We start from the raw sequence: 12,986 nt of genomic DNA, 5'->3' as shown, positions 1-12,986 counted from the left end.
TATCTTTTTGGGAGCTCCTCTTTTGAATAGAGTAGTGGAGCAGATCGACCACCCTATCCCTTTTTGAGTATGCGTGGTCTGGGTTTGTGGCCTTTAGGAAGGCTTGTATATTCTATCGATGTATGTGATGTTAAGTTTATAAAATAGTTCGTTGGTTTGTTTAAATTCTCTCTCTGTTATCCCGTTTGAATGTTCGTTGAATGGAGTGTTCGTTTGGCTTCCGCGTATTTTCTCTTATTTCGATGGTAACGGGTCGGCGACGAATCCTGGGAGTCGCATTCTTAACGACCGCGGCGGGATGTTACGTGTTCGTAGGGTACGGGGCGTGACATCCCCGTTTAAGTGGTATCAGAGCAAGGTTAGCTCGATCCATGTTTGGTCGAGACCTGGAGTGATAAGGAGCGATGATTTTGGGGTAGCTGGTTAGAGAGACTTGCCTTGATCACAAGTTTGTGACGCTTTGTGCGTGCTTTGAGAATATGTGCTTGTGATTGGTAGGCTTGAATTAACATCATACTGTTATCTGCTTATGAGTGCTGAGTGGTTTAGTGCTATTACTAACGTTACAGGCGCTCTAAGGTAAGATCTATACTCTTGCTAAGTGTGTACTTATGATGCTTATTTGGGGTGATTGCTTGCTTACAATTGCTTGCTGTAGTTCGTTGCCTAGAACTGCTTAAGCCGAGTAGTTGATTTAAGTCTTTGATTCCATGGTGGAATTATAGCAGGCTTAGGTGTTTGGAGTGATTTCTGTGAGGATGAACACCCGGGGTAGAGGAACCAGTGGTGCATCGAGTTCGCGAGCTAGAACGGCAGAGGATCCTAGAGTTGATGGGGTTTTAAGGGCTCTAGAGGCGATTGGACAGTTAATAGGCTTGCAGACCCAAGAACGAACTGCTGCTGCTGCTGCTGAGGCTGCTGCCGCCGCACAGAATAATCCGGGGAATGGAAATGGAAATGAGAATCGCCAAATGCACAAGTTGGTGGAGCAGTTCTTGAAACTTAAGCCATCAAAGTTCGACGGGAAAGGTGATCCCGAGGTTGCCACTCGCTGGGTTGAGGAATTGGAAAAGGCCTTTGCACTTCTGGGGTGCACGGAGGAGGAAAAGGTGACTTTGGCTGTGTATCAACTTCAAGATAATGCTAATGATTGGTGGAAGGCCACTCGAGAAAGAATTTTCCCAGTGGGCACTGTGCCGAATTGGACCGGCTTCGTCGATGCCTTTAATGGAAAGTACTTTTCTGAGAGTGCTCAAGAACAGAAGATGGCAGAATTCTTACGGCTTCGCCAGAATCAGATGACTGTGGATCAGTACGAGGCGGAATTTGCTAGGTTATCGAAGTTTGCACCGAGGATGGTCGAGAATCCTTTGGATAAGGCAAGAAGGTTTCGAGATGGTTTAAAGCCGGAACTTCGCAGCCGACTGATACCCCTGAACCTTAGGGATTACAACGAGCTTTATGAGCGGGCTCAGATGATTGAGAGAGATATGACCGAGAGGAATGCCGCATCTGGATCGCGGTTTATACCGGCTAGGGATAATCGTAACTTTGGAAAGAAACCTATGAATGGGAATAAACGATTTGTCCCTCCTGTTAAAAAGAATATCGTAAAGCCGACCTACTATTCTGGAACTCCGTGTCGATTTTGCGGAAGAAGGCATGGGAATGGCCCTTGCCCTGGCAGGAATGGAACTTGCTTTGGATGTGGCCAGCATGGTCACCAAGTGAAGGATTGCCCGAATCGACAAGTTAGGTCGCCATTTCAACCACAACAACCTCGGATGGGGAATCAGGCTAGAACCGCTCCCGGAATAATCGAATCGACCCCCAAAGACAAGGAAGAGTTTATGCTATGGCTCGCAAAGAGGCGGAGGATGCGCCCGGCGTGGTCACGTGTACGGTCTCTTTATGTGATCATGCTGCTTATGCCTTGTTTGATCCAGGAGCATCGCATTCATTTGTGTCGAACAATTTGTTAGATTGATCGGGATTGAACCGAAACCGTTAGAAGTAATGTTGCATGTTACTACTCCTCTAAAGGATAAAGTGCTAATCTCAGTAGGATGCTCGAACTGTAAGATAGTCATTGGTGGTAGAGAGGAATTAATTGATTTGGTGGTGTTGGCTATGTTTGATTTTGACGTCATTATTGGTATGGATTGGCTAGTAAAACAAAGGGCCGTGATGGACTGTAGTAGAAGGGTGATCCAATTTAATCCTGTTGGTCATCCTCGATATGAATTTGTCGGAAACCGAGGAGGAACCTCGATTCCTTGGATTTCGTCGCTTGAGGTGACTAAGCTGTTGGATGAAGGATGCCAAGGTTACCTAGCGGCTGTATTTGACTCATTGGCTGAGGAGTCAAGGCTAGAGGACATAGCCGAGGTGTGTAACTTTCCCGATGTCTTTCCTAAAGAATTGCCGGGATTACCACCTGAAAGGGAAGTGGAGTTTGTAATTGAGTTGGCCCCTGGGACGGAGCCAATCTCTAGAGCACCCTACAGAATGGCCTTATCAGAATTGAAGGAGTTAAAAGTTCAGATGCAAGAGCTGCTAGACAAGGGATTCATTCGTCCAAGTGCGTCACCGTGGGGAGCACCGGTGTTGTTCGTCAGAAAGAAAGATGGTTCGTTGCGTTTGTGCATCGACTATCGGCAGTTGAATCAAGTGACCATCAAGAACAAGTATCCATTACCAAGAATAGATGACTTGTTTGATCAACTGCAAGGGGCTTCGGTATTTTCCAAGATAGACTTAAGAACGGGCTACCATCAGTTAAGGATTAAAAAGGAGGATATACCGAAGACGGCATTTCGTACAAGATATGGACATTACGAGTTTACGGTTATGCCGTTCGGATTGACTAATGCCCCAGCTGCTTTTATGGATTTGATGAATCGGGTATTCAAGGAATTCTTGGATTTATTCGTTATAGTGTTCATCGACGACATATTGATATACTCGAAAAGTCCCGAGGAGCATGAGCAACATTTAAGAATGGTTCTACGGACCTTAAGAGAACACGCACTTTACGCTAAGTTTAGTAAGTGTGAGTTCTGGCTGAATCGTGTAGCATTTCTTGGACATGTGATCTCTGGGGATGGAATCTCAGTGGATCCAACTAAGATTGAGGCAGTTATGAATTGGCCGAGACCTACGACAAGTGACAGAAGTTCGGAGTTTTCTAGGACTAGCTGGCTATTATAGAAGATTCGTGGAAAGGTTCTCCGCGATAGCCACTCCTTTGACTCGCTTACTAAAGAAGGAAACAAAGTTCGAATGGACGGATAAGTGCGAGAGAAGTTTCCAAGAGCTTAAGCATAAGTTGACTACCGCACCGATTGATAATACCCTCGTGTCCGGAGGATACGAGATTTATAGTGATGCGTCGCGAAGGGATTAGGATGTGTTTTAATGCAACATGGAAGAGTCGTTGCATACGCATCGCGACAGTTGAGACCTCACGAGATGAACTACCCGACACATGATTTAGAACTTGCGGCCATCATCTTTGCACTTAAAATTTGGAGGCATTATTTATGTGGAGAAAGGTTTCAAATCTACACGGATCATCAGAGTTTGAAATATTTGTTTTCTCAGAAAGAATTGAATATGAGACAACGCCGATGGATGGAACTTCTAAACGATTACGACTGTGACATCTTATACCACCCGGGAAAGGCTAACAAAGTAGCGGATGCACTTAGTCGGAAATCGAGCATCGCGCATTTGATGATTAAAGAGTGGACTTTACTCGAGGGAGTACGGGATTCTGAATTTAAGTTTGAGGTGGGTCACCTCTCAAGCTTGTTAGCCACTTTAAGGATTGAACCAGAAATTCAGGCTAAAATTAAGGCATTACAATCTACGGACCCCGATATTCAAAAGATTCTGCAAATGGACGAAACTAAGAGAAAGGTTGACTTTCAAGTATCCGAGGACGGAATCTTGAAGTTTCGTGGACGTTTGTGTGTGCCCGATGACGTAGAGCTTAAGGAAGAAATCTTGGCAGAAGCTCACCGTAGCAACTATAGCATTCATCCGGGTAGCACAAAAATGTATCAAAATTTGCGTCAGCACTACTGGTGGAACGGAATGAAAGTGGAGGTAGCCAAGCATGTGGCCCGGTGTTTGACGTGCCAACAAGTAAAGGCGCAGCATTGTAAGCCCGGTGGACAGCTGCAACCTTTGGAAATTCCAGAGTGGAAATGGGAGCATGTTACCATGGACTTCGTTATGGGATTACCAAGGAGCCAGAGAGGTCACGATTCCATTTGGGTTATCGTCGACAGATTGACTAAGTCGGCACATTTTCTGGCAGTGCGAAAGGATTTCGCAATGGATAAGTATGCCGAGCTGTATATGCGACAGATAGTTCGTCTTCATGGAGTACCAGTAACTATTACGTCGGACAGAGACCCTAAGTTTACCGCAACCTTTTGGAAGAGTCTTCAGACGGCTATGGGAACGAAGTTACAGTATAGTACAGCATATCATCCGCAAACAGATGGTCAGTCTGAAAGGACGATTCAGACACTCGAGGACATGTTACGAGCTTGTGTGATAGATTTTAAAGGCGGATGGGAAGAACAGTTACATTTAGTTGAATTCGCCTACAATAATAGTTATCAGCAAAGCATCAGAATGGCACCATTTGAAGCGTTATATGGCAGAGCATGCAGAACACCAGTTTGTTGGGATGAAGTTGGTGAAAGGAGAATTACGGGTCCAGAATTGGTAGAACAGTCAGTCGAGGCAGTTAAGGTCATTCGGGAAAGACTGAAAACTGCTCAAAGTCGTCAGAAAAATTATGCAGATAAACGGCGTAGACCTTTGGAGTTTCAAGAAGGAGATCATGTTTTCCTCAAGGTATCACCAATGCGAGGAACATCTCGGTTTGGTAAGAAAGGGAAGTTAAGCCCGAGGTACGTAGGTCCGTTTGAAATATTGGAAAGAATTGGAATTTTAGCCTATCGACTTGCTTTACCGCCGAATTTATCTCAGATTCATAATGTATTCCACGTGTCCATGCTAAGAAAGTATGAACCAGATCCGACCCACGTGCTGAATTATGAAGAAATAGACGTGGATGACAAGGTGTCGTATGTGGAAAAGCCTATTCGGATAGAAGACAGAAAAGAACAAGTTCTACGGAATAAGACAATCCCGTTGGTCAAAGTAGTCTGGCAACATCATGGAACGGAAGGAGCCACGTGGGAAAGTGAAGAAATCATGAGGCGTCAGCACCCCCATTTGTTTGAATAGTTTGGGTTTGGTTGTAAATTTCGAGGACGAAATTTTTGTAAGGGGGGAAGAATTGTGACATTCTGAATTTCGACCCATTTTCGGGATTTATGAAATGATATTATCATCAATGCACTTTCTGTTATATCTCACTCGGAATTGGCCATTCTTGGGAATACTAACCGTTAGGGAATGGCTAGTTAGGATTTTGATACGCACGACCCAAGAACTCGAACCTGGATCGATACTTCGACCATAAGAATTGACGAGGGGATATTTAGGACCATTTTAGGCAGATCCAAGAATGATTAAGGAACAATTTAACAATGTTATACAATTGAGTCACGGGTGATGCCGTTTAATCACTGTATGCATTCCAAACGTTCCAAAATCAATTTCTAACGATCGTGTCGTTCGGAACTAGTGATTGACCCTCGTAATTACATGACAACCGAAGTCACCATGGCTCGAGTAAACTTAAACGTGGATTGATATCAAATCAACCACGGGTCGACACGCGTAAACCCTAAAAGCCGCCCGTTAGTTTGAGATACACGAAAGTTGCGTTTGAGCGATTTTGACCACGAATTGGAATCCGAACTTGGGTATCGAACTTTCAAGGATATCAAAATTATTATATTGGACGACGCCGCATTAAGCTCGCTTTATTATCGGTTTGCTCAGAAATTCGCGAAAACGGGAAATTAGGCTCGGAAATTAGAAAAGACGATTTTACCCCTGTGTGTTCTAGAATTTATTTGTTGAGTGGAAGGACTTATTGGTATTTTTACCCTAGTGACCGAAAATCTTCATGGACAACTTTGCCCTTGCCTTTTTGGTTAATTACAAAAATGCCCTTCTAGAAGACTTTTGTCAAGATGCATTTCTAGCCCTTGGATCAATACTTGGGCATCAAGGACTCATCCTAGCCCTCCATTTTGGTGAGATATGTTCAGCTCACACACTCTCTCTCCTCACTTTTCCCTTGCTCTCTCTCTCTCTTCATTTTTCTCTCTCTCTTCCTCTCTCTTGGCCGAGACACTCCCCACCACCGTCCACCACCCATCAGCCCCTCACGCCACCACCTTGGACCACCGTGGACCACCGTGAGCCGCCCGCAAGCCGCCGTTCACACCCGGAGCAGCCGCCGTTCGCCGGATCGCCGTTTGGGCCGCCGCCGTTCGCCGGAGCTCTTGGCTTGGCCGGGACTGGTGCTGCTGGGTTTGGCTTGATTCTTAGCTTATATTAGTGGTAAGTAACTCCCTAAACCTTGATTAGGTTAGTAGGTTACCAATGGATAGTGTTTAGGGGTTGTTAGGGTAATTTAGGGGTTAATTTAGGGGTTATGGCATAAGCTGAATTGAGAAATTGTTGGTGGATGGATTTGATAATTATGTGGCTGATTTGAATGTTAAGATAGGTAGATTATGTTATTTGAGCTTGATCATATGTTTAATGTTGCTAATTGTGCTTAATTTGGCTAATTATGGTTGTTTAGTGATTGTTTTAATTAAATTCGTGGGTTAGTCTTGTGGCTGCAATAATCATGTGGTAGTGGCTGAATTGGATGACTTGGACTTTGATCATATGGCCCCCATTGGTTCTAGAATGGTTAAGGTTAATTTTAGGGCTTAATTATCATGATTATGTGCTAATTTTGATCCTACGGTTTAGATTAAATTAAGATGTGATAAAAGTTAATCATATGGCTTATTAGAGATTTGAGATTGATCGGGTGACTTTGATTGGCAATCGCATGGCTAATTAGTCGATTGTGTGTCGATTAAAGGTTTAATGACGATCGTGTGGTGGATTAGTTGTTTAAAATTGATCGCATGGTTAATTGGTTTGATCGTATGGTTAATTTATTTAATCATGGCTGATTAGTTGACTATGTCTTGATCGTATAGTTTGGTGATGATTTCGTGGCATAGAACGAAGATCGTGTGGTTAATTATGGCTATTGTTGGCTTGGCATGGCGTATCGTGATCATATATCGATGTTTGATGCGAAAACGAGTGCGATTCATGGCATATTTATTCGTAGTACATTGCACGTCATAAACACTTGCATTGGCTAATTAAGGAAGATTAAAATTGGCAATGCGTGGTTATTTACGTGTGTGACCATGATGAGTTCCGTCTAAGACGAGTTCTAGACGATGCCCGGCGGAAGTTCGGATGCTGTCTGGTACCCGACTTGTCGGGGGGGGGTTCGATCCCAAACATTGCCGATCGCGGTGGAGGCCGGATCGATGCTCCTAAATGGGATGCCGTCCGGTACCCGACTTGTCGGGGGGGGTTCGATCCCGGACGTTGCCACGCCCAAAGTAGTGGGGTGATGCCTGGCTATGCCTGGAAGACCGGCGGGAGTTCGGTGTGACCTATGGTGGGTCGTTAATAATCTGGACAACTTCGAGTGTTATGTGCATATGGTATGCTTGAGCTTTATTATAGGATAAAATCGTGAGGCACGGTATGGGACGGGCCGAAGTGATTTCATCTTATAATCGAGACTCGTGTGAATGATTGATTATGTCTGGATTATTATTATTGATGTTATGCATATTGATAGTTGCCATGGTTGTGATACAAATTGAGACTTGCATAGTATGTGGTACCATTGTCCGTTGGATAGGAACTTAACCTTTTGGTTAGAATGGCATGATTAGGGTGCCGGAGGTACGTATTGCCCTAGTCGAGGCTTAGGCAGTTTACTTATTGAGATTTATCTCATTCCCCGTTGTTAAACATTTTCAGACCCTCGACCTTGATTATGACTGAGCCTCCGCTTCGTTTCGGGGTACCAACGGAGATGGAGCATTGGGTGACTGAGTACCCAGTAGGAGAGGGTAGGGAGTATTGGAAGTATGAGAGCACGGTTTGGGTCGACGATGGGGAGCAGTACTTGACAGCTCATAAGTACATGGCTTGGTTTCTGAGAGACGGAGCTCAGAATATTGGTCCTCTCGAGGGGTTTGATGTTCCCCATGACGATGGTTTAGGATTATGGGATCTTATGGAGATTGATCCCCCTGACGGAACTGTAGTTAATCCGGAGCCAGAACCGATGGTGACAGAGCCTCCAGCGTGGGTCGAGTGGCCAGAACCTGAATGGGAGTCCTTGCCGTCCGGTTCTTATAGTGAGGCATCTGACCCGGCTTCGCCAGGAGCACCGCCAGGATGTTGTGGAGGTTTTTGATAGGGTTAGAGATCCCTATCTTTTTGGGAGCTCCTCTTTTGAATAGAGTAGTGGAGCAGATCGACCACCCTATCCCTTTTTGAGTATGCGTGGTCTGGGTTTGTGGCCTTTAGGAAGGCTTGTATATTCTATCGATGTATGTGATGTTAAGTTTATAAAATAGTTCGTTGGTTTGTTTAAATTCTCTCTCTGTTATCCCGTTTGAATGTTCGTTGAATGGAGTGTTCGTTTGGCTTCCGCGTATTTTCTCTTATTTCGATGGTAACGGGTCGGCGACGAATCCTGGGAGTCGCATTCTTAACGACCGCGGCGGGATGTTACGTGTTCGTAGGGTACGGGGCGTGACAACCTCCACTGAAAAGTCCACACTGCAAGTTACTCCTGCCCTGGCTGAGAACCACCGAACCAGCAAGCTTTGCTGAGCGAGTCCCGTCCGCGATCCGCAATCCGGATCCGTCATCCGTTGGTCCAAGATTCGTGTCTAACGAATCCAGTATGGAAACGCATCGGGGTGACACCGTGAACTAGGTGAGAATTTGGGTTAATTCAATTTCCATATATTTTGTCGAATTATTTGGAATGTTTTGATGTTGATTGAAGCTCCGAACATATTATTCATATCCGTGAAATTCTTGAATAGCCTTTAAATTAGGAATTATTTCCTAATTTCACAGCGTGCATATGATCGACTGTCCGATTTCATGCCCGATATATGACTCGCGATCGTACGGAAAATCGTCAATCCGATCTCCCGCCCGAGATATGATTCGCGATTGCGTGAAAAATTGGCCAATCCAATCCTCATGCCTGGGATACGATTTGTCAATCTATTATTTCTAAATTTAAATGGATGTCGGTAATATTTTGTGATATGGTGTCGTTTGATTTTTTAAAAAATAAAGAAAATCTAAAAATATGTTAGTTAGGACTTCAATTAGAAGTTTTGCATGTTTAGGAGTGTATCTAGAAGATAGGATAATTATTTAATTTAAATTAGGACTTGAGACAATTTATTTCCTAGTTTAAATTAGGTATTATTCTAATCCTAATAGATTATTTAGGTTATTTTTAGATTCCGAATTTCCATGAAAATCCCAAAAAAGAATGAGTTACTTTAGGATAGATTAGGATAGATTGCATTCTTAATTTGAGTAACTTTTAATTTCGAATTTCAATAAAAAATATAAAAAAGGAAGTTGGTAGATTGCATGTTAATTTAGGCATTTTTTTAATTCCGAATTTCATTGGAAAAATACCAAAAATAAATCATTTGCCCGTCATTAGAAATATATCATATTGTCGCATGTCATATAGTTTGCATATTAGGCTGTATTAATCCAATGTTAATTTTTGCACGTCATTACATATAGGTTAGCTTTCATTTAAATAAGTGAAAATCCAAAAAATATTGAGTGAATTGCTTGTTAATTAGAAATCATATTGTGATTGTTGATGTGATTTTCTAGCTAACAATGCATATGCTTACGTTGCTTCGACGTAAGTAATTTTCCCAATCTTGCAATTTATTTAATGTTTTGATTATTAGGTGTTACTTTGGTGATTTGCGCACCCGTATGATCACTTCACATGCTAGTAACTAAGTTAAAATGAATTCAAACTGTTTGCCAAAACATTTTTTTGAAAAGAAAAGGTACCGAAACGGCATTAGACTAGATCTAGCGCAACCAAGTCCCCGAGCTTAGAATCTCTAGTTCGTAGGAATAAAACATATCTCCCTATATTTTATGTAGATTTCTAATCGACCTATCGTAAATAGATTAGTGGCGACTCCAAGCATGAAAATATTTGCACGTTAAGAACTTAAATCCGAAGTTGCGAATTGGTAGGGCTTGGGAGGGTCCGAGTTAAGCTTAGTCATAATAATCCATTAGCCTGAGAAATTTTAGGTCGCGACAGCTTGGCGACTCCGCTGGGGACTTGAGTTAAAACTCTTAGTGGACTTAGGCCGATTTTTCTCTTTTTGAAAAAAACATATTTTTGTTTGGCAGCGAGGATTCCAGGTACGTCCCTAACATTTAAGGTGTTAAATGTTTTTGCAGAATGGGAGTTATAAGGGGTGGAGTGTTTGTTAACCACTTTTTTGCAGGGAGGTGTTGAGATCGGATGTTTTAATTTTGATATTGAAGTGCTGTTTGCATATGATCTGTTGTGCATGCCTATGCATTTTCACTACACTCTAGCACACACAACCTGTCGCCGGACCCGGGCCGCATAGGATCACCTAGGATGGTATTGAGATGGATACCACTCCGATCGTCCGCCCGCGGTACAAGTTGCCCATCTCAATCTCGAAATTTCTTTCTTAATGTCAAGGGATTACCACCCCGGTCCGCATGCCCGCGACATGGGTCGGCTCTTTGATGATGCCGGAGTTACTAGAACCCGACTTAGTCCGCATGCCCGCTGCTAGTCCGATCATCCTCGTGGCTCCACTTTGTTAAACCTTCTAGAGTAGAAATCGAGCCACGTAGCATCCATATGTCTATGTGATTGCCACCCAGTTATTGGTAAAGTAAGTCCTTTGAACTTTTTCTTCGCACTTTATTTGCTTTATCGTATTTTTTTGTCGGTCCATGACATTAGGCTGATAGTAAGTCTTGGTCAATATACAATGGGAAATTCTGACATTCAACTTATCCTCCCTCCCAAGAAGGAACTCAACGCGTAGTGGGACAAGTTAGATCGAGCTAGTCGTGAGTTCGTGGAATCAATAATTGACCGACTTCTCCCTCTGTTGCGTATCAACATTCATGGCGGCCTCATTCAAGCACTTGCCCATTGTTGGTGTCCAGAGACAACTACTTTCGTCTTCGGTAAGCATGAGCTCACTCCAACCTTGGAAGAATATAGCATTGCCATTGGAAAAACTTTGGAATCAGAATTAATTAGTCCACCTATCGGAATAAATCCTGTCTTGATTTTATCTGATTTTTTGAGAATCAAGGAAGAAAAGATAAGAAAAATTTTGAAAGGTCACCGCAATACTTGCCCGTTTTCATTTCTTGATGAATGTTTTCAAAATGGCACTTCATTTCAAATGAGAAGGATTTTCCTATTAGCTTTCTTTGGATTTATACTTTTCCCTCACTGTAAGAATGCTATTAATCCTTTGATTGCTAAGTTAGTGGGGCAAGTGTGTGGGGGAATGAACTTTGTTAATGCCCTCTTGGCAGAAACTTTTCTTTTCCTTTCTCGATTTAAAGAAAATGGTGACAAAATCTTTCATGCTTCTCTTGAGCTTTTGCAAATTTGATTCTTATCTCACTTAAAAGGGTTTGGTGGTTTAATGATTATACGTAAAGTTAGCAACTCTGATCACCCTATCATGAGATTTGAGAATAAACAAAAACATGCACTGGATTATCATTACTCCAATTGGTTGGCTTTCTTTAAAAATCCAAAGTCTAAATGTTTCCTATGGCATGCTAAATGGTTCCAAGTTCGTGAGGCCAGACTCACATGTGGACGTGTTGGCCCAATCCCTTTACTGGGATTCACTGGGGCAATGGAATATTACCCGACTAGGGTGACTCGCCAGTATCAAGTGGTGCAAAAGCTTCCCCCAGCTTTGAAGCAAGCTGATTCAATTCGAGTCGACTTCACTGACGGAGACCTCGACCATGAGGATAGCATTTCTTTAATCAAGTCGTTGTGGGATATGTGCCATCCACAAATGCTCATATGACCCGAAAAAGAATTAGAGGGTAAAGAAAGAAAGTATTATGCTACGGCTGAATACATTCGACGACACAAGATTCCAGATAATTTACTCCCGAAGATACCAATGGTGCCTGAGAAGATCACCAACCGTGCTGAGAAAAGATGTCTCAAGAGAAAAGCTGAGAAGTTACAAGAGCAAGTTGCACACTTGGCCGAGGAGAATAAGCGATTACGTTTGGAAATCACATCCCAATTGTATATTGATCAAGCCAAATGAAGTGACTTGTGTCTTTTAAGATATTTTTCTTTCTAGATTCGTTGTTTAGGAAGTTGGGTCATTATATTTGTTTAAGGGATTTCAAGTTGTTACTTTCATAGTTTTTGTTCAAGAATCCATTATGAATAAAGTTTTTTTTTTTATAAATCAAAGCGAATAGACCAATGTCATGGATTGGCGTGTGATTCTTCTTGACACTTATGTATGCCTATTTTATCTGTGAAATTAGGTAATTACAGATCGATCACGATCTCCTATTCGTACGCAGTCAAGAACTAGAATGGCTAATCAAACTGACTTACGAGATCATGTCGTTGGCATTGAGGACCAAATGAAGCAATTCCTTGCCACAATGCAACAGATGTCCGCTGAGATCAAAGCCCTTCGGCTGACTCCCATTCCTGCATCCCCTGAGGCATCAGCCCCAAAGCATAAAGGTAGAAAGAATGCCGATAGTGAGGAAGATGGCAATCTTCCCGATTTAGTAGATGACCCCGTCCAGATTATCGTCAACTAGGACAAACCTGATGAACGGGTCAACAAACTTGAAGAGAGAGTGAAGCAGCTGGAAGGTTCACA

The 12,986-nt window shown here is 42.9% G+C and overlaps 1 protein-coding gene and 1 pseudogene across 1 annotated transcript; both read left to right on the top strand.

Moving 5' to 3' along the window:
- The first annotated feature begins 758 nt into the window (after positions 1-758).
- Positions 759-7,181, top strand: LOC130135640 (uncharacterized). Its single transcript, XM_056305253.1, has 2 exons — positions 759-1,610; positions 7,158-7,181. Exons 1-2 carry the CDS (start codon positions 759-761, stop codon positions 7,179-7,181), a joined length of 876 nt encoding a protein of 291 aa, XP_056161228.1.
- A 3,900-nt stretch (positions 7,182-11,081) lies between these two features.
- Positions 11,082-12,379, top strand: LOC115664156 (uncharacterized; annotated as a pseudogene).
- The last annotated feature ends 607 nt before the right edge of the window (positions 12,380-12,986 follow it).

This window comes from Syzygium oleosum, unplaced genomic scaffold (genome assembly GCF_021117445.2).
Source record: "Syzygium oleosum isolate NSW1041296 unplaced genomic scaffold, Sole_v2.1 Sole_v2.36, whole genome shotgun sequence".
Lineage (NCBI taxonomy): Eukaryota > Viridiplantae > Streptophyta > Magnoliopsida > Myrtales > Myrtaceae > Syzygium > Syzygium oleosum.
Note: the sequence above shows the minus strand (reverse complement) of the source record. Positions and strands in the feature narration are given on the sequence as shown.

What these genes read in the sequence shown, in the direction of transcription:
- LOC130135640 (XM_056305253.1), top strand. Translation starts at nt 759, where the DNA reads ATGAACACCCGGGGTAGAGGAACCAGTGGTGCATCGAGTTCGCGAGCT. An exon ending in CTCCTGTTAAAAAGAATATC is followed by an intron (nt 1,611 to 7,157) that starts GTAAAGCCGACC and finishes TTGATCGTATAG; the next exon opens with TTTGGTGATGATTTCGTGGC.